This window comes from Caenorhabditis elegans, chromosome I (assembly GCF_000002985.6).
Source record: "Caenorhabditis elegans chromosome I".
In the NCBI taxonomy this organism is placed as follows: domain Eukaryota; kingdom Metazoa; phylum Nematoda; class Chromadorea; order Rhabditida; family Rhabditidae; genus Caenorhabditis; species Caenorhabditis elegans.
The window spans coordinates 4,679,621-4,706,536 of NC_003279.8; the positions used below are offsets into that span (position 1 = coordinate 4,679,621).

Consider the following 26,916-nt stretch of genomic DNA (forward strand, 5'->3'; position numbering starts at 1 on the left):
ATCTGCTCTCATACCTGTGCACCATATATCTCATCGATTTTTTTTTGAACATGAAACGAATGCAACTATCATTTCGTCCATTTTCTTCACTATGGAATTCAAATCGAATTAAAAAAGGTAGAAGTTGTTCCAATCAGAAGAAGGTAAATTAAATTAATTTTTATTTGTTAGATCAAAAACTATAAGTTTCAGAAATGTAACTCTTTCAATCTACTCCAACTACCATACCTAGCATTTCGAATTGTTATTCATCAATTAAGTATTTTTTCAGTGTAAGTTATCCCGTGGTGTCAGACTGTCCCATTATGGTTTGATCTACAAAAAAGGCGGGATTTTTTTGCCCAAAAAATGTGACGTCAGCATTTTTTTAACCATGCGAACCAGCATGGGACAGCCTGACACCACGTGAGTTATTCCAACATTACATATCGTACACCCTTCAATGTTAGTTATAACATAAAATCACATAAAAATTACGGACAAATCGAGCGAGAGTGAGATCAACTACATTAAAAACGTTTTAATTTTAATTTTGGCTGAATTTTTTTTTAGAAAATCGCAGTTTTAATAGTTGTATTTTCAATTCTTTCTCGACGCTCTAGAGTATTTGAACAAAATCCCAATCTACAGTGTTACAAAAGCCAGTCTGAGACAAATACTGCCCAGTTACGGAAATTCGTGATTCTTGACCGGTCTCGGCACGAACGAAATTTGTAGCCACTGTACCCAACAAGAGTTTCGCAATTTGCTTCGCTCTTTTTCTTAAAGGTTTGCCCAAACAATATGGTTGAGCCCCCGTAAAATGCCACGCGATACTGGTAAAATCTCCAAATTATTGCTGGTACGGTAGCTGCTAATTTTTGGTCGTTTCGAGACGCGGTGACGTAGCGCAACTGGATAATAGAGCAAAAAGCAATATTTTTCACAATTAATTAAACAATTAAGAATACGATCAGTTCGATCAGTTCAGTTCTTTTAATTCCTAGTTAACCTTTTTTCTCAAGTTTTTACTTTGGAAATACATTTATATTTGTTGATGTTTCAGATTACAATTATCTCAAATTTCAAGAAGAACTTTGAAGAAAATACAACAAGTGAATCGGAAAGTTTATAAATTATTGGTCTACAACCATGAATTCACGCCTTATGGTGGCCAAGAACATCTTAAGACTTATTCAGTTCGGCAACTCGTTGTTATCGAGAACATAAGTGATTATCAAGAATTTTATGATATGATGTGGTCACAAACTACTGTATCCTATAGATTCTTGACAACTCCTCCGGTGACATATTGGATCCGAAGCGTAATAAAAGAGTACGTTTCATCTTGAATTATGTCTGAAACTGATTCAGTTTCAAGTTGTTGAACCTCGTTTCCACCGGGAACGGAGGACTCAAAGATGGTTCCCAAAGACTTAACACTTCTCCAAATATGGAATTTACTCTTGAGAATACATTACATACCGTATATCCTCTATTAGTATGGCGCCTCTATTAGTTTTGCACCCCTTCATTTGTTCCCTATTTTTAGGTATTCAAAATTTGAATTATAAACTCGTTCTACAAATCAGGAAAATTCTTACAGACTATGGTTTAACAAGTAAAAATTGGCAAAATATGAGTAGAACTCGGACAATTTTTGCGTATTAGTCGTAAAATTCGCCCACTTTGGTTTATAAGTTATTGAAATTGATGATATTATGCTATAACTTGATGGAAAACATGAGAAAAAACCTGTTCGAAAATTAGTTTTGCACCCTCCATTAGTTTTGCATCAAATTAGGTGTCAGAAAGTTAGTTTTGCATGCCTTACTAATAGAGAAAATACGGTATATGTTATAACCAGGGCTTCCATGTAGGCGTCAAAACGCGTGCCTGCCTGATCTTATTGTTAAGGCGATCTTCGCCTGCCTCTCCCGTCAGTCGCGCCTTATGCTAAAACATCAAAATAATATAAATGATAAACTTAGAAGTTTGTAAATTCATGTTAAAATTCAGATAAGAGACGGATGGCCCGTGTGGGGCGAGCATGCCTCAGGCAGGCGTTGGGCCTGAAACCAAGTTTGCATACCATGGAAGCCCTGGATATAACAAACCCATTTCAGTTATCCCAACATGAAGCTTAACGGAATATCATATATGTCGTATGAAAACAAAAAGGAGCTCGAACACTATTTGAATGTATTATATAACACATTTTCGATTGATCATCTCGACCTTATGACGGATCGCGAGAAGATTTTTGGAGATTACAGAAAAGTTTTTAAACATCCATTGTTTCGTAAATGTCATTATGTAGAGTTTCACGAGCCTTCCAAGTTTTCAACAAAAGATTTGGAAAATCTGCAGAAAATGTTTGATTTGCATAAATTTTATGCGCGATGTGATCAGAAGAAACATTTCAATTTTCAAAAGGTAACAGTTCTATCCTATGTCATTTGGAAACTTCTGTTTAAACTAGAATTGTTATGTTTAAACTAGAACAAAAGTGGATTTTTTTAAAAATGTTTGAAAATTTTTTTGTGACGAGCTAGTCAAAACATAAGCTTTTGAATTTTATGCTTTTTTTTTTGAAGTCTAAAACTTCTTTTTCGTGTAGAAATCTTCGATCGCGTTGACCCTGGTGTTTTATACTTGCGTCATAATTCGCGATATTTTTTATTTGGGTAATATCATGTCTAACAAAGTTCAGATGCTGAAGATTCCGCGGATTAGTGTCCACGAAGCTTACAATATCAAAATAGAGGACTTAATGAACAACAACTGCAAAGAAATAATATTATGGAATAACGATTTACAAATATTTGAAATAACAAAATTCATTTGTCATTGGTTATCTGGAAAATTGCCAAGCCTTGAAAGACTTCGACTACATATGTTTCACGATTGGGAAATTTTTGAGGATATCCTGATTGGCATTGATAACAAAAAGAGAGATGAAAATCAACCGAAAACATTAAAGTAAACATTAAAAGTTTTCAACTTTCAGACTATTTTAAATATTATTTCAGATACGGAGTTTATTCCCTGGATTGTTCAAATGGACGAGATATTATTCGGAAAGATGGGCAAATTGCTACTCTTTTTACAATTGGATATGCTCTCGAATTTGTTGTAAGGGATTTAACATTATAATATGCGTTTATGATATCCTCTAGTCTGTACATTCTGAAAAAAGACCTGAATGCATGTAATATGTATCCTATTAAAGTTTTGATTAAAGATTTAAAACTGATTTTTTTTATTTTTAAATTTTCACAAAATCATTACTAAATGCGTTTTTCGTTTTTCAGTGATTTTTCAAACATTTCAAATGAGTAGAACTCTGAAACCGAAAATTTCGGCAAGAACAGTTCAACTAACAAACTGCTGCTCTCACTTTTTTCTGCACGAGAAAATATTTTTCGAAGTTTCCCAACAAACCTGCCAAGCCTGCTGCGCTGCTGCTGGGAGCCTGCCAATGCGCCCGACATCTAGCGAGCCCAATTTCGACAGTTTTCCTTTAAACACTTATAATTCAAGTACCTACGTTTTCATGCACCGATGTTCTAAAAGTGTAATACCCTTTTCAAAACTTTTTTTAAAAGTGATGTATCCTTAAAAACAAATGTAGCAGTTACATTCAACTGAAAATCAAGATCAGAAAAAAAATGTTCCGTCATTTTTATGAAATACGTTCAATCTTGGCCAGTACAACGCCAGTTTGAACGTTATTTCTGAGTCGTTGGTCACATGAAGACGAAGTGATTATATGCATACAATGAGCGACAATTGCCGTTCGGCAATCGAATTCTCGGCAATTGGCGATATTCGGCAATTCCGGCAACCTCTCTTCTGCTAAACAGTGAAAAATGAATACAAAATGAGTAAAATGAACTATATTTTGTTCACTTGTTAAGAAAAAGTGTTAAGAAAAGTGACAGACATCCGGGACCCAAAGGGTGCGGGGCGCGGGAAGAGACGATTTACGAAATGCTGACAACAAGAAAAACTCTGTAAATCGACACAAATAGTCTCTTCCCGCGCCCCGCCCCTTTGGTTCCTAGATGTCTGTCACCCTCTAACTATCTACACTCTCTGTACCGGTAATAAACCTCAGTGAAAGAAAAATTTCGCCTTTGATAATTATATACTACGCTTTTTTTCGCCACTATATTTACCTCGCAGCCGGCGGGACATCTCGCCACGCTCACAGCGAGTTAAACACATCGGAACTCGTGAGATGTCGGCGGCTGATATTGGTTGGTGTCCCGATTTCTGCCAAGTCCCCATGAATTTCCTAAAAAAGCGGTGCCTAGATTTTGGAATTTCTGTGTACACAAGGTTTACACGAGGCCACGATGTTTATTTATTTTGAGTGTGTAATTATTAAAATGATAATTAGGTACTTGGGTATTTCATGCCCTCATTCCAAAAGTTTTTTTTTAAGTTAAATAAAGTGTATTCTATTTTTGCGTTTTTAGGCTTAGGCAATAACATTTTCTGAGTCTAAAGAGGGAAAATGGACATCACGTTTAATTTAAATGAATAAATGAATGAACATTAATTTAATTTAATTTAAAAATGAGGGCATATAATACACAAGTACCGATAATAATTATTAATTGTTCTTCGTTTTGCTGTTTATTTCCATGTCATTTTTAAACTTTTACAAAATAAATTGTCAACTTAACATTAACATGGATGTAAAAATGAAAAAGCCTACAAAATCTCAATTCCTTTAGCTGAAAAGCAGTATGTGCTTATTCGATGAGCCATACCACTTTGTACAACCAAAGAGATTGAGATATGGAGGGAAAAAATTAAAATTAAAAGTGAGAAAATAATGGAATATTTAGAAATAAATGAAAACGATGAAGAATAGTGTAATTGATGCCTTCTACTTCATCTCATCACCCATTTTATACCGCACAGGAGGAGATCAAAATCAGGCGAGCGGGGAAAGTGGGCGTGTCTCTCGAGACACTGTAAGATGGACAATGGGCACCCCGCTGAGGAAAGAAGGGGCGCACACACATCGAAAAGAGATCCGTTTGAGATAGAAGGTTTTGAGGCAAAATGGAAACACAAGGAAAATGAGTGAAAACGAGAAGAAGAAGAAGGAGATCCGGTTAATTTCGATGGAATATGTCCGGATTTTTGGCGGGGAGGAAAAAGATTTTAAGATTAGAATCCCGAATTTCGAGATTTCCACGGATATCATGCAAAATTTATAAACTTTTCCTTTTTAATTAGGTCGCACTTTTCGGAACCAGTTTTCACCCGGTTTAAGCATAGCTTAAGAGTTCTGAAAAATGTTAACGCCAACCTGGAACTGGAAATGTTTGAAAATTGATAAATCAGATATGTTTTTAAGAAAAAGTCAGTTTCTCTTAAAGTTACTCGACCCGACCGAATATTTTCTGATGAAAAAATAATTTGCGTCCTCAAGAAGTACAGTAATATCACGCATACGCAAAATTTCGCGGTTTTGTGCCCAGAATACGGTACCGGGTCTCAACACGCCTTTTCTCTTGTAAAATACAAGCAGTGTACGCCTTTAAAGAGTACTGTAGTTTAAAAATATTGTTGCTACTGATTTTCCATTGATTTTTCATTGTTTTTCTCATAATTTGTTAAAATTTATGCGGTTTTCTAGTAAAAAATACACAAAAAAGTGAAAATTTAAAAAAATCCACAGCAAAAAAGGTTTGAACAACAATTACAGTACTACAGTTGAAACTACAGTACTCTTTAAAGGCTCAGTATTTTTCAAAATTTTTTTAAAACATAATTTTTAAATCCACGGGGGACATTGCATTCTATTTCTGAAAAATAAGACAAAAACCTGCGCCTTTGATGTCTGAGTACTGTAGATTAGTCAATTCGCGGTGAGATATCAGAGTGTCGTTGTGTACCAAATCCGCGATATCTTAAACGAATAATAATAATTTGTAAAAACCCTGAAATCTGAGCAAGTTTGCAGTGAACTAGTCTTTTTGAAAGCTGAAATCTGGAAAAATTATCAATGTTTTCCTTCTGAAAACTTCTCTTCTGAACTTCAAATTTATTTCGGAAAAAGTTGTTTTCTCATCTCCAATTTCCAAAAAATCACATGTTTTCGCCACTTAAGATTTTTATCTCGAAAATTGCCTTCCTAACCAGTACTTTGCCAAGAACATTTCTTTGAGAAATTTGCAAACCTAAAATTGTCAGTTCCCTGAATATCTGAATTCTTTGAAACAAGTAAAAAAGTAAAAAATGATTTGAATTAATTTTTTTTATTGCAATCGCTTTTTTGGTATTTGTTTAAAATAATTATTCGATTGTCAAAGGGGGGCTGTGTATGGGGGAAGAGTTGAAGATAATAGGTATATTCCAGAGATCACATTAATAAAACAAGAATGGATAGAAGGAGAGTTTCGGTGTGAGAGAGTAGGTTGAATCAAAAAATACATAAAATCTCACATCTTGTCTAAAAATAAAGTTGCCCGATTGGAAAGAGAGAGAAAAATGAAAAAAGAGATAGAGAGATAATTTTCTGAGAGGGAAAGATTTGCACCAGTTTGTTTTTTCGATTTGTAATGTGAAATCCCGGCCAGGTAGATTACCCATTACATGAGAAAAATGTGTGCGGATGAACATGGAAGTTTTGGAAAATAAGGACTGTAAACCGGATGATTCAGTGAAAATGATGAAACAAAAAAAATAAATAAATTGGATCAATATGATGCAATTGAGCAATAATAAAAGAAACACAAATTAGAGATAAAACCTTAAACATTTCTAGTAAGGAATCAAGGATGTTTGGACTTCTTCGCTGACGGCTGCTGTTGTTGTTGTTGCTGCTGAGCAGCAGCTAACGCCGCTAGAATGCTCGGATCCGAAAGCATCATCGATTGAAGAATCGCCGGATTTTGCATCAATGCAGTCAACAGCAGTGGGTTAATGTCTTCTCCCGAATTTGCAGAGGATGCTGCAGCCGCGGCAGCTTGAGATGACGTTGATGGTACTGAGGTTGATGGAGTTTGAGCTGATGCTACAGCTGACGTGGATGGAGTGGATGTTGAAGCGGAAGCCTGAAAATTTAAATAATGAAACCGTATACATTTATTTCTCATCGAAGATATTTTTAAATTCGAATTTCAAATTACCTGTTTCGACGTCGTTGGAGTGCTCGCCGCTTGAGCAGCCGCTGCCATCGCAGCCATTGATGCCACGTTGGCAGTTGATGAAGAAGATGCAGCAGTTGAAGTTGTTGGCATACCGTAACCCCCGTACAACATTGATTGTAGTGCAGCAGCTTGTTGATATTGTTGGAGCATCATTTGCATTTGGAGCATTTCCAATTGTTGCTTTGTGATCGCATCTTGTTGAGAAGCGGCTGCTTGGGCTGCTGCTGCTTGAGCTGCGGCGGTTGCTGGAAATTATTATTTAATTAGATTTAAGGGTGTCTTCTTCTTTTTTCGATTTTTCGTTTATTCAGATCTTTAGAAAAATCTATTTAGCTTTAAAAACTGATTTTTTTTTGAGAATTTTCAAAACTTTTTTCTTGTTTTTCGATATTCTTTAAAAATAATTTTTTTCTCAAACTTACCACTTCTAGATTTGCTGGAAGTTGGCGTTGACGGTGTTTGCTGAGCTTGTTGAACCTGCTGTGCAAGAGCCAAAGCCATAAGTTGAGCATTTGCAGCTGACGCCGAAGTTGACGGAGTAGGTGTTGATGGTACAGACGCAGTAACGGCGGGAGTAGCATCTCCGATACGATCACTGTGTGCACCTCCAAGTGACAAATGAGCAAATAGAGCACTGTTCGCGTGTACGTTGTAGTCTGGATTGGCATCAAGCCAAGCTGATAGTTCAGTTGCTTTAGGCCATTTCGAAGCAGCGAGAAGTTCTCCAGTCTTACGATTGAATACTGAGATCATGTCATCAAATTGTAGAGATTCTCCAATTTTAATATTACACGTGGCTGATGCGGATGGTGTTTCAGGGGCTGATGGTGTTGCAGATGACTTCTCAACTTTTGGAGTTGATGGTTTGGGAGTTGCCACAGCTAACGGAGTCGCTGCTGGTGTTGGACGGGAACTTGCAGCCTTTGATGATGGTGCTGCTCCTGATCCAGTTCCATTTCCACTCATTTCATTGAACAACGGAATATCGATAGACCATTCTGGATTCGACATGACGAATACGGTAAGATCTCTGATTGGTGGACGTTTCGATACTGGAAGACTTTCTCTTGTTTGCTTGTGAATCATTGGAACTCGTGCATCCTTTGACATTGTATTGAGCTTCGCCAACTCTTGCATACCAACTCCAGCAAGTTCAAGAAGCCGAAGAATCAGCAATTCTTCCTGAGTCTTCGCAGATTGAGCCTGCTGAGCTGCTTGCTGAGCCTGTTGAGCTTGTTGTTGTTGCTGTTGAGCAGCAGCAAGCGCTGCCGCTTGTGCAGAAGCTGCAGCAGCTGCCGCTGTCGCTGAAGATGTCGATTCCTTCTGAGGAGCTGGTTTCGACTTCTTTGGAGCGGATGGAGTTGATGTTCCAGTGGAAGACGATGTTCCTGTCAATGCTGCAAGTGCTGCAGGGTTCATACTCATTGCAAGAAGAGCTTCAAGGACTTGTTGCTGCTGAGCAACAGCTTGAGCATCAGCCGATGAAGTTGATGCAGAAGCAGCTGCAGCGACTTGTGCAAGAGCAACTGCAGCGGCTTGCGCCTGTGCAGCTTGATTGGCCTGCGCAGAAGACTGACTACTGGAAGCTCCTTTGGAAGTGCTCGGCTGAGCCTGTTGTTGTTGTTGAACTGCACCGGCAATGAGCATAGTGAGCATCTGATTCAATGCTTGTTGTTGTGCAGCTGTCATATTCTGCCCTCCACTGGCAGCCATCATTTGAGGCATCAGCATCAGAGCAATCATGCTAGCATACTCCGCTGCTCCACTTCCACCTTGACCCATCAACATTTGTTGCATAGCTCTCATCTTAGCATCATTATCGTTATTCGGTCGTTTCCGACTCGCCTTCCTGGATGCAGAAGAGCTCGCAGCAACTGCAGCCGCCTGCTGTTGTTGCTGTTGTTGTTGTTGGAGTCGAAGGAATTGAGCTTGAGCTGCTGCAACAGCTGCCATATCCTTCTTATCTTCAGAATCGCTATCATTCACAGTTTCCACGTCAGCAACTCCACACCATTTGCCAGACTCGATTGTTGCAACGATTTCAAGAAGACGTCGAAGAAGTGTAGTTTCTGATGGACGTACGATCTGAAAATTTATATTTTAAAAACGGACAAATAAGTTTTCTTACAATGAAAGATGGAGTAGCTAGAATGGACACTGTGCTTCAAAAAATCCAAAATTACCATCAATTTAAAAAACTTTGTGGTTTTTCTCAATTTGTTCCACTTTAAAATTTTTGTAAAATTCAAACAAAATACTGACCTTGGTGAAAGCAGGCTTATTGAGCACATTAGCTGCCAACTGATCCAATCCACACTGATCACAAATCTCCATGAGCTCCTTGTCATGCTGCATACACCATCCGCTTGGCATTCCAGTCGTTTCACACAATTCAAGATTCAACTCTGACAACGTCTGAACCATCGTATGAACCTTCCGCATCAACGAGATTCGATTCATCATCTTGATAGCTTTCCTCGTTGGCATCGGATCAATTGACATTGCACGCTTCAAATCAATCGGCTTCAGATCATTGGATCCCTGAGCTCGTTGGCACATTGCCAAGACACACATCAATTGCTCGTGACAATCTTCATCAGTTTTCTTCTCAAGAATCGGTGACAATGTCTTGAAAATCGTCCAATCTTCATTTCCACCTTCACCGATGTTCGTCTTCACACCATATGATCGAACAACTCGAATAAATTCCTGTTCCTCTCGTTTCGTCCAGTTCAACTTATTGTAAACTGGATCATGAACACTCTTTTGACTTGAGGTCAGAAGTCGTCGGAAACGAAGCCAGAAATCTGTCTGACCTGGCCAAACGGCAAGATTCTTCTCTGCGAAGCACAAATTCTCATCAACACGAATTGCATCGAAATTATCCAATCCATGTCTCCAGCATCCAATTAAGAAGCACTTATCACAGTCAGAATCCCATCCTTCAATGAAAGTCTCTGAGATAGTCGGCATTTCAGGTAACTTGATATCAGTCCATTTAACATTGAAATCTTCCACCAAAGCCCGTTCATCACCAATCAAATGAATCTCGAGATGTTTCAGCATATCAATCTTGACCATCAGTTTATTCGCATGTCTGTGCACGTGTCGTTGGAATGCTGAATCCAGAGCAAAACTCGGTGGATTAAACTCTGGAAGTCCAGCCCATCCTTGATTATACATCGATCCAGCACCGAGCTTCTGATTTTCTTGAATACCTTGAGGTCTGATCAAGTTGAAGACAAATTGACGAATTCGATCGTCTCCTCGAAACTCTCGAATACAATGAAGCAGCAAAGTTCTCGACATATGCTCAATATCTTGTTCAGAAATCTCAAGTTCTCCATATTTCTTAATCTCTGCCCATCTTCCCCATCCATACTGTGCGAGGACCTTCTCAACTTTGAAATATTCAGCCTTACTTGTCGCCAACTCATCAGGACGATAACTTCCCGAATAGTCTCCATCTTCATCATTTCCTCTTCGTCTCTTCCGTTTCTCAGCAGCACCACGTTTCCGATTTCCAGATTCTTCACTTCCATCAGAATCTCCTTCGTCCTTGTTCTCCTCGAATCGTTTAGTACGTTTTCTTGGTTCTTCAATGATGAGTTCACGTCCATCAGGTGTTGCAGTTGCCTTTTCCACATCAACTTGCGCCTTTTCAGCCCATTTCGTCCAGAATTCAGGATCATCTATGTCTATGTCATCACCCTTATTATGACTCGAATTGAAAGTAGCCTTCGCGAATAGGGATCCTTTTTGACCAGCTTCCAACGTGATTGTCTGGGTTCTTCGTTGCAAAATAGTCTCGATATCTTCCTCATTGAACTTCGAAGATTCATTCTCCTCATCCATAATGGATCCGTATGCTCCCTTCTTCAAGAGCTCTTCAACGTCTTTTTTGCTCAACGCAGTTCCCTCAGCTTTCAGTGCAGTTGTTGATTGAAGTACAGCTTTATCAAGACCTAACTTCAACGAAGCCTTATCAAACATCTCCCTTTCATACGTATTGGAAGTGATCAGCCTGTACACTTTGACAAGTTTCTTCTGTCCGATACGATGGCAACGAGCTTGTGCTTGAAGATCGTTCTGAGGATTCCAGTCAGAGTCGAAGATGATGACAGTGTCAGCTGCAGTTAGATTGATTCCGAGACCACCGGCACGGGTGCACAGGAGGAACACAAAACGATCAGAATCTGTAAAAAAGTTTAATTGAATTTGGAGCTGTAATTTGAAAGTTATGTGGGTGTGGCTAATCACCCTGATTCGTCACGGTATGTAGGTGGGAGGCATTTTTTTGCAATTATATTTTACAAAATTACATATTGCGCCATGTTGTTCCAGAATTTTCCATTGAGAATTAGTCTCACAATACAGAAAATCACTTGATTTATTTGATACTTGACACTTGACATTTGAATAATTTGATAAAGTGCTCAAAAATGGCCTGAAAGTTGCCAATTGATGATTTCCGAAGTTTCGAAATATCGAAAAATTATGGCAATTTTCAGGCAATTTTTGAGAACTCGTCAAATGTTTCAACCGAAATAAATCTTATTATCAAATAAATCAAGTGATTTTCTATATTTTGACACTAATTTCCAATAAAGAATCTTGGAATAAGATGGTGCAATAAGTTCGATTGTAGAATTGCCTCTCACTTTATTCGTGTTTTGGACGTTTTTTTTTTATTACGATTATAAATCTTTTAGCAAATAAAAAACACTTTTTGGTTTATTTTTTAACTTCAAAAATCAAAATATTCAGAAAAAAACTCACTTTCTTTACTGAAACGATCGATAGCAGCTTGTCTCAAGTCACCACGAACATTTCCATCAATTCTTTCGAATGGGTAAGACATGCTGATCAAAAATTCCTCCAATAAATCCAAAACTTTGACCATTTGAGAGAAAATCAACACTTTATGACCATCCTTTCGCAACTTTGGCAGCAACTTCTCAATGAGCACAACTTTTCCCGATGCTTGAATAAGAGCCTTGTGAGCCAACGTCTCTTCGTCCCAATCTGGATGAGCAAGCCGGAAATCGTTCATAATAGCTTCTTCGGCTCCGTTGATAAGGAATGGGTGATTACAGCATTTTCTGAGCTCCATCATAACATTCATTAGAGAAGGAGCACTAGTTCCTTTGCACAAATGACTGAAATTCCTCTCGAGAATAGCACGATAAAACTTCTTTTGCATATCTGAGAGTTGAACTTCAATAATCGTTTCCTCTTTTGGTCCCAGTGATTTCTCAACATCTTCCTTCAATCTTCTCAACATCATTGGTTTCAGAATCTCTTGAAGCTTCTGAACTTGATCATCAGTTTGACACGATCCAAATTGTTCAAGGAACGTTGCAGAATTATCAAATTGTTGTGGATGCAGGAAATTCAACAAAGAGAACAGTTCATCAATGTTATTTTGAAGTGGAGTTCCTGTTAAAAGAACACGATGCTCCATTCGGAATGCTAAAAGACCGTTGACAAGAAGCTTGCAATTTCGGTTCTTCAAACGATGAGCCTCATCAATTACACATACTCTCCATGGAATTTTCTTCAAGAATTCAACATCAGAAACAACAGTCTCAAATGTTGTAATCAATGCATCAATCTTCACAAAGTTCTTCTTCCAATTCTTAGCTCCACAATGTCTCTTGTCATAGAATACTTCATATTGCTGAAGAACTTCTCTTGCATATGCACTTCCGTGATAAACGATCGCGTTCATATCAGTCCAAGTTTCGAATTCTCGAACCCAATTTTGAATGGTTGAAAGTGGAACAACAACCAGGAAAGGTCCATGAATTCCATAATCATAAATTCGTGACAGGAAAGTGATGGTTTGAACAGTCTTTCCGAGACCCATTTCGTCGGCGAGAATGCAATTTTGGCTGAAAAAAAATCGTTCATTATTGTATTTTAAGAAAATATTTTTAAGTTTGTATATAATTTTTAAATTTTTAAATTTTGTATTTTGAGTCTTCGCAAGGATGTATTTGTTTTACGCCAAAAATACGATACCCGGTCTCGACACGATAATTGTTTGTTAAATTCGAAAAACATGTACTTTGAAAGAATACTGTAATTATAAACTTCCATTGTTGTGGAGTTTTAATGGATTTTTCATAATTTTCTTTAACTTAAAAATTTTAACAAATCGCGAGAAAACTATGTATGTTCAACAGCAACAAACGCTTTAAACTACAGTACTCGTTAAAGGCGCAAATCCGTTCGTATTTAACAAAAACAATTGTCGTGGCGAGACCTGATACCGTATTATTTATACAAAATTTAAAAAAAAAAGGATTAAAGGACGATCCGTTCTTCAAGTACTATGCACTGCGGATCTGGGATTCAGGTACACTGCCTGATGGTGATCCCTCGTACAATAATATTTGCTAATTTTTTTAAAAGAAAATTACAATTATAAATTTAATTATAAAGTTTTTTCTTCCTATTTCCAATTTTTCAAAACCAAAATTTAAAACTCACGCATTGTAATAGCAATAAAGCAGCCAATCGACACCTTCAAATTGATATTCTCTCAACGAATTTCCATTTTTCCACACTTTCGACGTGCTCATCTTCTTCCACTCTTCAGGCTCGGGACGTTGTTTCTCACGAATCTTAGCAGGATCAATAACTTGACGCTCCCTCCACAGCTCAACTTTATCCGCCGGAATCATCTCAATTGGCTCCCATGTCACCTCTTCGTAACCCAAACTTTTCCATTTAATAAGCACAAATTCTTGTCCATCGTCTTCAGTAATGAGATCAACAACTCGGTCAACAATCACGAAATCCGAATTAAAATCCTCATCATCTTCAATATACGACGACATCTTTTTCACTTTGAATCTTTTGATTTTCGCTTCAACTCGCTTATCAATTTCCAAAAGTTCTGCGGCAGTTTTCCATTCACAATGAACATATGATCGTCCTTTCCATTTAATAAGAAATTGCTCAACTTCTTCCTCTTCAATCTCGTTGGTTTCAGATTCAGTCTTTGATTTTGAAGATTCTCCGTTTCCAACGCTTTCTCCATTTTCTCCATTTTCCTTTGGCTCTTTTTTGACTTTCTCTTCAGATTTTTCCTCACCGTTCTCTTCTGATCCTTCTGCAACCTCTGTTTCTGGCACCTTCTTCTCCACTTTACCCATTCTCATATTCAAAATCTTCTCGACGACCATTGCATTTGGATCCGGAGCTGGAGTATCGATTTTCATGAGAAACTCGTCATCTTCATCATCACTTTTTGCTCCTTCTACACCTGCTTCATCAGTGGGATCAGCCTTCTTTTTACCACCTCCACCCTTCTTCTTTCCTCGTCCACGTTGTGGATAGAAATCATCATCATCAGAATCGTCAACACTCTTCTTCTTTCGTGACTTTGCAACTACTACAGCAGGCCTTCGATATGACTTTTTCTTTGATGATGTTGCGCCCATCAACGGAGTAGCTGGAGTTGAAGGTTCGGTGAATCCGTCATTCGTCTCACTTGGAGCTTCACTCATATCTTTTGTGATCGTTGATGTGTCATCATCTTCTTCTTCCTTGATGTCGTCTTTTGATGATTTTGCAGAGGATGCTTCATCATCGTCTTCATCCTGAACTTCTTCTTCTTCGCCAAAAGTCTCTTCAACTCCTGCAAAGTTCTCAATATCGTCAGCTTTCACTGGAGTAGATTGGTCAACTGGTGAACTATCATCCATTGGCTCCGGCTCTTCGACGGGCTCTTCAGCGGGCTCTTCGGCGGGCTCTTCAATTGTTCCAACAGATGGGATAGGATATTCCTCAGTATCTGCTGGTTCTTGTTGAGCTTCAACTTCCACGGGCTCGGGATCTACTGACACTTGTGGCTCTTCTTTCTCAATGTTTTCGTAATCATTCTGCTCAACTTGATCCAAAGGAGTTCCATTACTATAACCCGCTTCAGCACCTTCTTCATTCTTTACAAAATTATCAATTCCTGTATCATCTTCTAATAGATTCGAAGTTGATTGTTGATCCTCTTTAAATTCCACTTCATCTTTCAGTTCTTCAACTGGAATCGTTTCTTGAGAATACTCATACTTTGGTTCATCCTCTTCTATTATTGGTTCTTCTTTCGGAACGTCCTCTAGAATTTCCTGTTGATCACTAATTGCCTGAAGTTCTTGATCGTTTTGAGAAGACTGTGGCATTATCGGATCAGATACAGATGGAGATGGTATGGCTTCAGGAGCAACAGTAGGCTCTTGATATCCTGACGACGATGGAAAATCAGGAAACTCCGGGTAGGCGTTCTGCTGTTGAGATGATGTCGATGGAGTAGAAGTTGCCGGAATTTGGGCTTGACTCGGTGGTGCTGATTGATCCACTGATTGTGATGGTTCCATTGAAGCCGGCGCCGTACTAACACCGATACCGTATCCGGATGGGTGCTGCTGCTGTTGTTGGTTGGGTTGGGTTTGATGTTGGGATGGATGTTGCTGAGGATGATGTTGCATTGGGACCGAAGCAGGCTGTTGATGCTGGTGAGGATGTTGAGGTTGTTGCTGCTGTTGAGGATATCCAGACATCTGAAATATTCAAAAATTTAAGAATTAATTAGGAATTACAAGCTTACGTTCTGCTGATGTTGAGCATGCTGCTGCTGCTGCTGTTGATACTGTGCATACATCGGATGCTGCTGTTGTTGCTGAGCATACGGATTTCCAGAACCATTCTCCATTCCATTATACTGTTGCTGATACGGCGATGGTTTCTCTGGTTCCATCTTAACCTGTGGAGCATTTGGAACCGGTGATTCTTGCATAGACGGAGTTGGCTCAGGCGGCACAATAGATTCCTTGCTTTCAGTGGAGCTGGCTCCAGATCCCGCACCTCCGTAACCATCGTGGTAGACAGATATCAGTGTCCTCGTCTTATCAGCGGTTATATGAACTTGACTTCCAGGTTGATTCACATGAACTGGCACTGAGTTCGGATTCGATGGAATTTGATTCGATTGGGAAGACGTTGGTGGTGGTGGTCCTTGATGATGTCCGCCAGCAGATGCAGCTGCTGCGGCCGCCGCTGCAGCAGCAGCAGCTTGTTGTTGTTGTTGCTGCTGTTGCCACTGCACGTGTTGAAGCTGTTGGCTGTACCGATAATGATCACTTTGGAACTGAGCAAGTTTATGTTGCAGCTGTTGAACTTCTGCGTCAGCCGACGCACTTCGTTGCATATTGTAGAGTTGTTGAATTCGTGCCTTGCATTCTGCAGATGATTTTTCCACTTGAGCAATGACGTTCTGAAAAATAAGTGATTTAGTTTAGTTTTTATTTTTAAAATTTGAACCACAAACACATATTACGGGAACCCGAAATTCTGAGAATGCGTAATGCGCAACATATTTGACGCGCAGAATATCTCGTAGCGAAAACTACAGTAATTGTGTAAATGACTACTGTAGCTCTTATATCGATTTATGGGCTCGACTTTCGAAACGAGTATTCTATCGAGTAGCTACATACCATTTTCCTTCGCTTTTTCGTATTTTCTCATTTTTTGCTAATTTAAAAAATCGAGCCCTGTAAATCTACAGTATTCATTTAAATAATCACTGTAGTTTTCGCTACGAGATATTTTGCACATCAATTCAAAAAGACGAAAAATCCATTAAAATTTGAAATTCAAATATATTTTGAATGTTTGAAAAACATCGAATTTTGTTGGTTTTAGGCAATAATATTTTGACCGTATTGTAGGAAATTTCTTGCAAAATAGTCTAAAGAATTATACGTGAAACCTACAAAATTCAATTTTTCTCAAGTATCAAGATGAATTTGAATTTGTTTTTCAGAAGAGGCTTTATTTTGACTTTTCATTGTTTGTGTTTGCAATTTCTCGCATTTTCATTCCTACTACCAACTCACCATCAAATCATTGGTTCCAACTCTTCCCCATTGTTCCTGTTGTGCCATTTGCATTGATTGAGGCGCCGTCACAGGTCCACCTCCTTGCTGTTGCTGCTGTTGTGAAGGTGGTGGTCCACCGTAACCCTGATAACCATCCCAATATCCTGGTGGTGCCTGTTGTTGACTGTGTGGTGGATATTGATGCCTCATCTGTGGAGGAGGTCCCGCTTGTGGAGCATACGGTGATTGTTGGGAGGGTGGTGGTGGATATCCAGTGGATGCCTGTGGTGCATAACCATATGGACCATATCCGGGTGGCCCTTGGGCTTGTTGTTGGCCGGCTTGTTGTTGTTGAGCTCGTTGTTGATGGTACATTTGTTGATAGTTCTGAGGTGCTTGTGGCGGTGGTGGATATTGTCCTTGCGGTGGTGGTCCATTTGTTACGGGTCCTGGCCGGTACCCTTGTTGTGATGGACCATTGGATGATGGATAGTGTGGTGGTGGAACGCCGCCGTACATCGCCATTTGGTTCTGAAAATACTTTGAGAGGAGTCAGTGATATTCTTTAGATATTTAAATAAAATATTCATAATTTTAAAGGTCGAGTAGAGTCGTTTTGGGATTTTGTTTCAATTTGAAACTTTCAAATAATGGAAAATAGTCTGAAATGATCGAATATTTATATTTAAATAATTTAAATTTTAAAATTTTCGAGACAATTTAAAAAATTTTAACTTTTTAATATGTAGTCTATTATTTAAAACAAAATCCCAAAACTGCTCTTTTCTATCAATAAAGTTTTTAGGCAGTTTATTTCCAAGATTTTCCAAATAAACTACTTACCGGATATCCACCCTGTCTCATCATTGGATTATTCGACATTGCCGCCATCGACGCCATCGGATCCATCTGTGCAGCTGCTGCCGCCGCTGCAGCCGCCGCCGCTTCTGCCTGAGCCTTTTTTGATTTTCCACGTGCCTTTTTTGCAGGTGGTGGCTGAGCTGGCTGTGGTGGTACTTGTTGTGGTGGTGGAGCCATGTGCTGCATTTGATGTTGTTGCTGCATCATCATCATTTGATGATGCTGTTGTTGTTGTTCATATGGATTCATCGGTTGACCTGGATACCGTTGAGGAACGCCCTGCTGAGATTGTTGAGATTGTTGTGGTGGCGGGCCGCCCATCATTGTGTAATCTGCCATTTGGGACATTTGTGGAACGTAGTCGTCGCCTGCAAAAATTTTGAATAATTCCCAAAACTAGAATTCGATATTTTTTTTATTAAAATGATGATTAATTTTTCTTATGCAACAAAAAATGTAATATTACCTAGACTCTAAATTGTATGATCTTAAAAAAGGTATGCGCCTTCAAAGAGTACTGTAGTTGCAAACTCTCGTTGCTGCGGAATTTTCCTCGATTTTCAGTTTTTCTCACGATTTGTTAAAATTTATGTGATTTATTTTGGTTTTTTAGTAAATATATCAACTTTTAACGAGAAACTTTGAAGAATTCGTAGAAACGAAATTTTTGAGTTACAGTAATCTTTAAAGGCACATACACGTTTGTACTTAATAAAAAAAAAGTCGTGTCGAGACCCTAAACAGTAAAAATCGTTACATAAATGTTTCGATTGTAAAAATGCTAGAAATAGTTGCAAGACCCTTTGCACCTCTAAAGTGAATTACATTTTTCAAGAATCTACAATACTATAAAAAATTTCGAACTTAAATAAATTCAATTTTCAAATGTTTCCAAAAAGACTCACCTTCATCCATTTTGTGTGTTTGGTTATGTGGTTATAATGAGATTAACTTGTACAAAAAGAAAGCGAAAATATATAATTTAAAAAATCCAATTCTTCACAATGCGTCAGCTGTTTCTTTTTGAATTTGTATATTAATTCAGCAGCCTATCATCTGAAAATTAAAATAAATTAATAAATTTGAAATGTTGAGGACCGATTATTTCACTATTGATAGGAAAAAACAAAAGAAAAAAGAAAGATGGTAGTTCGAGATATAAAAGAAAAATATTATTTGATTTTTAGAAATTTAGCAGCACTTGGTCTCGACACGACTATTTTTTTAGATAAATACAAAAATATGTGCGCCTTTAAAGAGTATTGTAGTTTCAAAAACATAATTTAAATACATTTTTCATAGTTTTTCTTATGATTTCTTAAAAATGTTTGGGTTGTAATAAATACATGTTTATCGAAAAGAAAAAGAAATATCGATAAAAATTCCGATATTGAAGTTACAGTACTCTTTAAAGGAGCATTTTTCCAAAGAAAAATTGTCGTGTCGAGACCGGGTACCGTATTTTTGAAATGCGCTTCGTTGCGAACAAAAAATATTGAACTTTTGAATCGGGCTACAAGGTTTTCAGAATAAATAATATATTATGGAATCGAATGGAGACATAAATGGAAGGAAGTATCTAGAACCAAAAGACGCGAATTTTTTTTGCAAAAAAGATGTTATCGTCAACAGTCATCATCAACCAAAAAAGGCCAGAAAAAACCCAAAGAAAGGAAGTTTTTTTGTTCTTCAAAAAAAAACGAATCTTCGTTTTCAATTTGATGGTGAGTGTATGTGTGTGTGTAGTGCGTATGCAATGGCAATGAGAAAAAAAAACGGGGGGACGAATGAGTAGAGTGAGAGTTCATGGGAATAGTATTATAGTATACGAGATGCAGACATGGCAAGACGAAAAGGAATAAGAAGAAGAAGAACACAAGAAACGGACACACAGACCAGGACACTTCTCTCGACTCTCTTACTCTCTCCTTCTCACACATTGCCCACTGTCTAATGTCTCTCTCCGAGCTTGAGCACTCTCTCATCATCTCTTGCTGTTTGGTCGTCTCTTCTTCTCTCTCAACTCTTCTAATCGATTCTAGCACACACACAGAGAAAGAGGGTTAGATGTAGAAAGTAGAGGTGCTATGTGTGTGGGGTGGACCCCCTCTTGGTCGCTGCTGGGACATTTGTGTCCCCTTCCCGGTATGTTGTTGATGATGATGATGATGAGGATGGAGGACGCCGGACGGATCGAGTCGAGGAGGAGATGGAGGACGGCGGTGGTGGTGGTGGTTGACCAAGATGAAATTGAAGATGATGATGAAGGTTTTGGTTTTTGGAGATGAGTAGAAGGAGAAAAACGAGGATAAGTGTTTTTTTTCACATACAATTCATTCTTTTATCGAAGAAACGAAGCGAACAAGTGATTAACTGCGTCTCGATTAACCAGACTGACCATTCTAAAGATGAAACCATGGTTACTGTAAGCCCTACTGTCAAGTTTTTGTTCTGGAAAATTTTTTTTTTCGAAAATAAATATAGTTTTAAACAAATTCAGTAACTGGAATATCTAAATACAATAGACTTTCAAAATCAGGAAAACGGAAGAAAAAGAAACAGAAGATTTCGTGCTGAGACCTAACATTTGGGCATTCACAATAATTGATGTATTTTCATTTTAAAAAATTCATTTCCCCCTCAAACATTTTTTTACAAATTTGTTGAACCCAAAAACTCTTAAAAACTACTAAATATCTTTCAAATTATCGAGAAAACTTTCGATCAATCTTGAAGCAAAAACAGATAAAACCAACATAAACTGCAGACCTGATAATGAGAAAACCCAATTGGCCAGCCACATGACATCAAACAACAGATGAATTCTACGTCACAAACTTTCATATTCATCAGTAGACGAAAAATGAATCAGTTCATTTAGCTCTAGATATTTATTTGATCAGCGGACTCGACTCGCTAGCTAAAATGAAACATCGCAGTAGTACAGATTTTCAGAATTTTTTTTTCCGAATTCTACGGAAGTAATGGAAAACATAGGAACTTCCTAATCACACAAGATGATACAACGCCAAAGTTGGCATTTTGCCAAGTTGGCCAGTAGAGACTCTGTGCGAGAGAAAAAGAGAGAACGTTGGCAATTTGCCAAGCTGTTCAAATGGACGGAAAGGACGCGCCGACGACATTGGCCCCCAGAAAATGGTGAAGCCGTCGAGACAGGGACCGATTTATTTACTCTTACGAAGTACCGCATATTTTAATCAGGAAATTCCAGTCAAAAGAAAAGTAGCGGAAAATTTGAAATTTTAAGGGCGGAAGATATTGTCTAGAACCTGGTTTTAGGCTCTCCAATTACGGTTTGATCTACAGAAAAATCGGAATTTTTAATTCAGAAAAATGTGATGTCATCTAAATTCCCACAATTCTGGTAGATCAAACCGAAAGGGAGAACTCTGACACTACTGGTCAAGTACATTTCAGTTCGGCATATGGAATTCTCCATATACAGATCCCCTGAACATGAGTTTGATAAATAATAATGATATCAGAAAAAAAGTCGTTATCCAAATCCGAAAATCCCACAAAATACCAATAGGAAAAATATGATTTAAAAAAGAAAAAAGGAAGAAGCATGTGCAACTTGGTTTTTGCTGTGTTGTCTATCGGTGAGTGTTATTGGCCAACAACCCTTTCCCCTCTCTACACCACAAAAACGCGCACAATCTCTTTCTGTCCGTCTCTCTACTCTCCAATAGTCTATCATCTGCTCTTCTCAATTTCACCTGTTCTCTGATCATGTTCTGACCACTACTCTGCGTCGTCGTCTCTTCCACCTCCTCCTTCCTTCCATTTCTACTAACCAATACTACTATTACGAGAGAGAGAGAGAGAGGGAGAGAGAGAGCGTGCTGCTGCTGCTGATGCTTGCCTTGCGCAGACCTCTTTTTCTGTGTGAGCGGTGGAGTGTGCGCAAAGAAGGAACTCATAAAACACTCACACGTTGTTCCCCCCGTTTGGTCCTCCCAATTCAACCACCCAGAGGTGCGCCCCCAGACGTTTTGGTTATGAGCGGCCAAAGGTGTGTATGTGTGTGTGTTTGAGAGTGAGCGCAGTGTGAGCGTCGTCTGTGTGTGTTCTGTTTAAATGAGAAAAAGAGCGGTTTTTGCTTTTCACCGCCGATTGGTACCCCCCTAAATGAATGATAGTGACATAGTGAGAAAGAGAGAGAGCATCATCACTGATAAGAAATGATAAGACAATTCCACTTTCTGACCATTAGTTCATCGTTATTGTCTAAGTGTAAAGTTTCGATTGAATTTTGACAATTTATGGTCTAAATAAGAAATAGTATTTTCTTTCTTGAAGAGTAAAAATATTACGCAACCGTAAAGTGTAGAAAGTTGAAGAGACCCAGACATATTGAAACCCAGGGGGCGTGGCGCGGGAAGAGCAGAAGTTGTGTAGATTTACGGAGCGTTATTGACGTAGATCTACATAAGTTCGACTCTTCCCTCTGGGTCCCGATATGTCTGCGTCTCTTCAACTTTTTACGCTCTGCTGCTGAGTAATAGTAAAGTCCTACCCACATGCTAAAAATTTTCAGAAGCTGCTGAATATTCTGGTGAACATTTCAGATTTAAAGATTTTTTTTAAAACTAGAGCTAAAAAAATTTTAGAGACGCGAAACCCAATTATATCTAAGTGACTGAATCTAGAAATCTTCTCTGGAAAGAAAGAAAATATTATAAATCTAGATCACAAATTTACAGATTTATCTGTTGATTTACAAACGTGCCTTTCAGAACTGATCTTACTGAAATTAATTTTCTCATTAAAAAATTTTAGTTTATAATTTGAAATTGTTATGTTGCTCCCTTGACACTTATCAACTGATTTTTCCAAAAAAACTATATATTAAAAAAATTAAAATCCTTCAGGCATGTCATCAAATCTCCTTTCGTAAATAACAAGGCTTCATTTCATTCTTCCTCCTGATACTATGGCTTTCGAAATGAAAATGCAAAACTGCCAGGTGCTCATAGCTCATTAAACGGATACACAGAATCACGAGCAAATTGGCTAGGATTAAAAATGGCAAAAGTCGAAACATCGTGCCCGGATTAGTGCATTCTGGAGGGGGAAAACAAAGTATTTAATTCACCTTTTCGAAATCAAAAGTGTGATGGTGAATGATCGGATTAGAGAGCTCCAACGAATCTCGTGAGGAAATTAATCTATGCTAAGCAACTGGAAATGTTATATCTACAAAATGGCTATTAATGTTTTCAGATGTTTTCAGCTTTCAGCCCACTCGTATAGTTAGGCCTTATTTTCAGATATTTTTCACCTATTTGCAGCTGCTATCAAGAATAAATCTCAGGGTTTTAGTTAGAAAACATGTTGATTCCAACTTGATGGAAATTATGGTGAAATTGCCAAGAATCGTCGGCAAATTGTGATTTTGCATATATCTGTTTTTTTTTGGAAATTTTAGAATTTCAAAAAATAAAAAATTACATAAAGGCACAAGTTTAAGTGTTTTCGTCTTATAGAAAAACTCCTCTAAACATTTCCGGCAAATCTGATATTCGGTAAATCGGCAAATGTACAATTTGCCGATTTGCCGAATTTGTCCTTTTTTTTTCTCGAGATGTATGAAATATGGGAGTGAGAAGAGAATTGCAAAATAGGAAGACACGAGATTCAAAATGAGGGAGTATGAGCCAAACAAGACGGAGAAAAGGCATAAGAGGAGCTCTGTGTTGAGGGATATATAATTTGTTGGAGGAGAATGACACGGAGAACACATTGCGAATATGGGATCAAACTAGAGACGCAGAGCACTGAGCAGATATCTCACAAACACCCGGTGTGTGGCAGATGGTGAGCCATTTTGGTCACTCTCTTTCCCTCTTGTTGTTCGCCTCCCTGAAAGGCAACTGCTAGCAGGCTCTGGCTACTCCTACTGACTGCTTCTTCATTGAATGCTCCTCTTTTCCATTGATGACGATTGAATATGCGAGAGACAGCCGGGGTCTCTAATACTAGGAGCCGAGTAGCATGAAATTGTTGTTGTGAAACTTATTAGAAAATGGATAAGTGTGGGGGATTTGTTGAGAATATTTTTAGCGAAAGCGAGAAATTTTAAGCTTTTGTCAGTACAACTGCGAAGTTATTTACCTCAATATGCAATATTACGGTAACACAAACCTCTTAGAATGCGTATTGTGCAACATAGTTGACGCGCAGAATATCTCGTAGCGAAAACTACAGTAATTCTTTAAAGGACTACTGTAGCTCTTTTGTCGAATTACGGGCACTATTTTCGAAATGAATTAATTTTCCAAAAGTGACAGCGATACTCATTTTCCGTCGTTTTTTTCGTATGATTCTTATCCATAAATAAATGATTTTAATTAATTTCGAAAATCGAGCCTGTAAATCAACATAAGCGCTACAGTAGTCATTTAAAGAATTACTGTAGTTTTCGCTACGAGATATTCTGCGCGTCAAATATGTTGCGCACTGGGCATTCATTTTGTGTTTTCGTAATAAAAGAAACGTTATGATATGTTTAACAAAATTTTGGATTTCATTTTTTTGATTAAAACTAACAATTCTCCAGTAATCTGAAAAATTGTCCTTTCCAAGCCAAAATAATATTTTAAATATATAACTCTTCTCATTTTCACTGATTATAATGATCAATGCATTAAAATACAGCTGCTAAAAAGCCAAACACCTTGTTTCCTTCAGATTTTCGAAAAATGGCATGTAACTCGAATGCGGCTGCCAAACCGACCACGAACAACAAAAATTCTCAAAATTTATAATTTTTATGTATATAAGCTTTTAGAAAAACATTTTTTCTATCCATTTATCTATTTTTATTATTTTATAATCTTCAGTATTAATGCTTTTAGCCACAGTCTTCATTTTCATCTCATTTTGCCATCGCCCCGCCCCGTGTGGCGACCGCGCTCTATTGCGAATCATTTTTCTCTCGCAATTTGCAGTTATTATTTCTCCCTTCAGTTTCACTATTTTCTCACAAAAATTCACCGAATAAAATGTTTTCTCTCAATAATTTTATGTTTTTTCTTATTTTTCTAATGCATATTTTAATTTTCAGCGGATAAAAATCATGGCTTCCATCAAAGAAGAACTTATAAGCGCGGCGGAAAGCGAATCGCAAGTGATGCAGATCGTTCAAGCGGCTCTCGAAGGAATTGATATGGATGCATTGACAAGTATGACACCTGGATTGCCACAAACTGTTCGTCAGACTGCGATCAATAGCCTTTTGAGCTCAAAGAAATTGGCTATTCAACAAGCGCCTGGCGGTGTGCTCCGGTTGAAAGTTAACACAAGTGAACAGATTGCGGGAACAGAAGAGGAGCAAGTGGTGAGTATTTCTTGCATCCGGAAGAAAGAAAAACTGACATTTTTCATTACAGATTTACAGTCTTATCGAAGAATCGAAGACGCGTGGAATATGGATAAAAGAACTTCGAGAAGGTTCAGGACTCAACCAGCTTCAACTTCGAAAAACATTGAAAAGTCTGGAAACGAAAAAGTTGATCAAGACTATCAAAGCTGTTGGAACTACGAGGAAGTGCTATATTTTGTTTAGTATTGAACCAGATATGTCATTGACTGGTGGAACATTCTATTCTGATCAACAACTCGATTCGGAACTCATCAATACATTGATCAGTGTTTGTGGTTCATATGCTGCCAGCAGACGAAAGCATGCGATTGATGAAAATCCGAATAATATTCAAATGCAAAGAGAAGCCAGCTATATTCGTCCTCAAGAGGTTTGATTTTTATTGATAGCTCTAAAAAAATTTTTTTTTAAACTCTAAATTGAAAATGTGAATTTTTTTAACCGGAAAATAAATTAAATTGATGTTTTTCAATTTTTTTAGCAAAAAATATGCGTAATCAATTTTAAAAAAATTTCCAGATAGCCCAATTCATCACCGAAAAACGAGTATTGAATGTTCCACTATCATTGGAAGATTTAGAAAGAATTCTCGAAGTCGCTGTGTTGGATGGAACAATTGAACGAAGAGCTGATGGAAAGATCCGTGCATGTCCACCACGTTCCAGTATTTCTCCATTAGTGTCGGTTCCGTGTGCTATTTGTCCAGTTGTCGAGGATTGTCGACCAGGATATGTGATCTCTCCTCAATCATGTGATTATATGAAAAATTGGCTGGCCGATCTGTAACTGCAGTACTCTCTAGTTAATTGTTTTGAGAACTCAGATCTTCAAAACCCGTATTTTTATTGTCCATTTTTGTTAATTTATTGATGCCTTTTTGTTGTTGATTCTCCTCTTTTTTTCTTAATTGTTAAATATTTGTTCTGAATAAAAAAATCTCATAAAAAGAGATACAAATGCTGGTTCTATTTCAGAAAGAATGGTAGGAAGTGACTAATCTTAATGTCAAACCATAATGATCGACCCTTGACGCGGAGCAGTTTTGCAAGTATGCGGCGCGGTTTTATGCATGTCATTTTTTTCTGGTTTTACAGGTTTCAATTTAAAAACCGGACTAGCCCGTAAATCGACAATAGCGCTACAGTAGTCATTTAAAGAATTACTGTAGTTTTCGCTACGAGATATTTTGCGTGTCAAACATGTTGCGCAATACGCATTCTCAGTATTGTAGGGTCCCGTAATATTAATTTTAAAAATGTTTTCTTTTTTTTTTTTAATTTTTTCCGAAATATTTTTAAAATATTACTTTTAAAAATATTTTTTTTGTCGTTTTGAAAAATAGGTACAAAACAGGAATTTTGCCCAAAAAATGAGTAAAACCGAGCGAAAAAAAATACTCACACATGTATGTCCATGTCTAGTACAAAACTCTTCGTAAATCGACATGCAAAAAACCGCGCCGCAGGCTTGCAAAACCACGCTCCGCTCCTTTTTAATTCAATAATTGCGAAATTTGAGATTGATTCTTTCGGCAATACTTTAATATTCAAATTTTTGTGGAAAAAAACCCTGATAAGGGCGGAGCATGTCTCTTTTTTCCGTTTGCCGA

The 26,916-nt window shown here is 37.9% G+C and overlaps 3 protein-coding genes, 2 long non-coding RNA genes and 2 other non-coding genes across 7 annotated transcripts; 3 read left to right on the plus strand and 4 right to left on the minus strand.

The window, feature by feature from the left end:
* Positions 1 to 44: 44 nt before the first annotated feature.
* Positions 45 to 3,236, plus strand: T04D1.2 (F-box domain-containing protein). Its single transcript, NM_059024.2, has 6 exons — positions 45 to 143; positions 193 to 272; positions 1,046 to 1,315; positions 2,106 to 2,415; positions 2,693 to 2,961; positions 3,012 to 3,236. The coding sequence occupies exons 1-6, from the start codon at positions 51 to 53 to the stop codon at positions 3,133 to 3,135; spliced, it is 1,146 nt and encodes a 381-aa protein (NP_491425.1). The 5' UTR covers positions 45 to 50; the 3' UTR covers positions 3,136 to 3,236.
* Positions 1,282 to 1,302, minus strand: 21ur-12047. Its single transcript, NR_050081.1, has one exon.
* A 325-nt stretch (positions 3,237 to 3,561) lies between the features above and the next one.
* Positions 3,562 to 4,245, minus strand: linc-39. Its single transcript, NR_101552.1, has 2 exons — positions 4,161 to 4,245; positions 3,562 to 3,837 (listed from the first exon to the last, which is right to left on the minus strand). It is a non-coding gene; the product is annotated as a long non-coding RNA linc-39 (long non-coding RNA).
* A 450-nt stretch (positions 4,246 to 4,695) lies between these two features.
* Positions 4,696 to 4,794, minus strand: mir-244. The gene has a single exon (NR_002348.2). It is a non-coding gene; the product is annotated as a pre-microRNA mir-244 (primary transcript).
* Positions 4,795 to 6,244: 1,450 nt separating this feature from the next.
* chd-7 (Chromodomain and Helicase Domain protein) lies at positions 6,245 to 18,955 on the minus strand. Its single transcript, NM_059025.8, has 10 exons — positions 18,805 to 18,955; positions 17,882 to 18,267; positions 17,057 to 17,569; positions 15,766 to 16,431; positions 13,650 to 15,718; positions 11,934 to 13,048; positions 9,417 to 11,350; positions 7,577 to 9,239; positions 7,134 to 7,399; positions 6,245 to 7,058 (listed from the first exon to the last, which is right to left on the minus strand). The coding sequence occupies exons 1-10, from the start codon at positions 18,812 to 18,814 to the stop codon at positions 6,777 to 6,779; spliced, it is 8,904 nt and encodes a 2,967-aa protein (NP_491426.2). The 5' UTR covers positions 18,815 to 18,955; the 3' UTR covers positions 6,245 to 6,776.
* Positions 18,956 to 19,989: 1,034 nt separating this feature from the next.
* linc-91 lies at positions 19,990 to 23,246 on the plus strand. The gene has a single exon (NR_101553.1). It is a non-coding gene; the product is annotated as a long non-coding RNA linc-91 (long non-coding RNA).
* A 1,737-nt stretch (positions 23,247 to 24,983) lies between these two features.
* On the plus strand, positions 24,984 to 26,265 carry W09C3.4 (putative DNA-directed RNA polymerase III subunit RPC6). The gene is made up of 3 exons (NM_059026.6): positions 24,984 to 25,262; positions 25,315 to 25,677; positions 25,827 to 26,265. The coding sequence occupies exons 1-3, from the start codon at positions 25,002 to 25,004 to the stop codon at positions 26,091 to 26,093; spliced, it is 891 nt and encodes a 296-aa protein (NP_491427.1). The 5' UTR covers positions 24,984 to 25,001; the 3' UTR covers positions 26,094 to 26,265.
* The last annotated feature ends 651 nt before the right edge of the window (positions 26,266 to 26,916 follow it).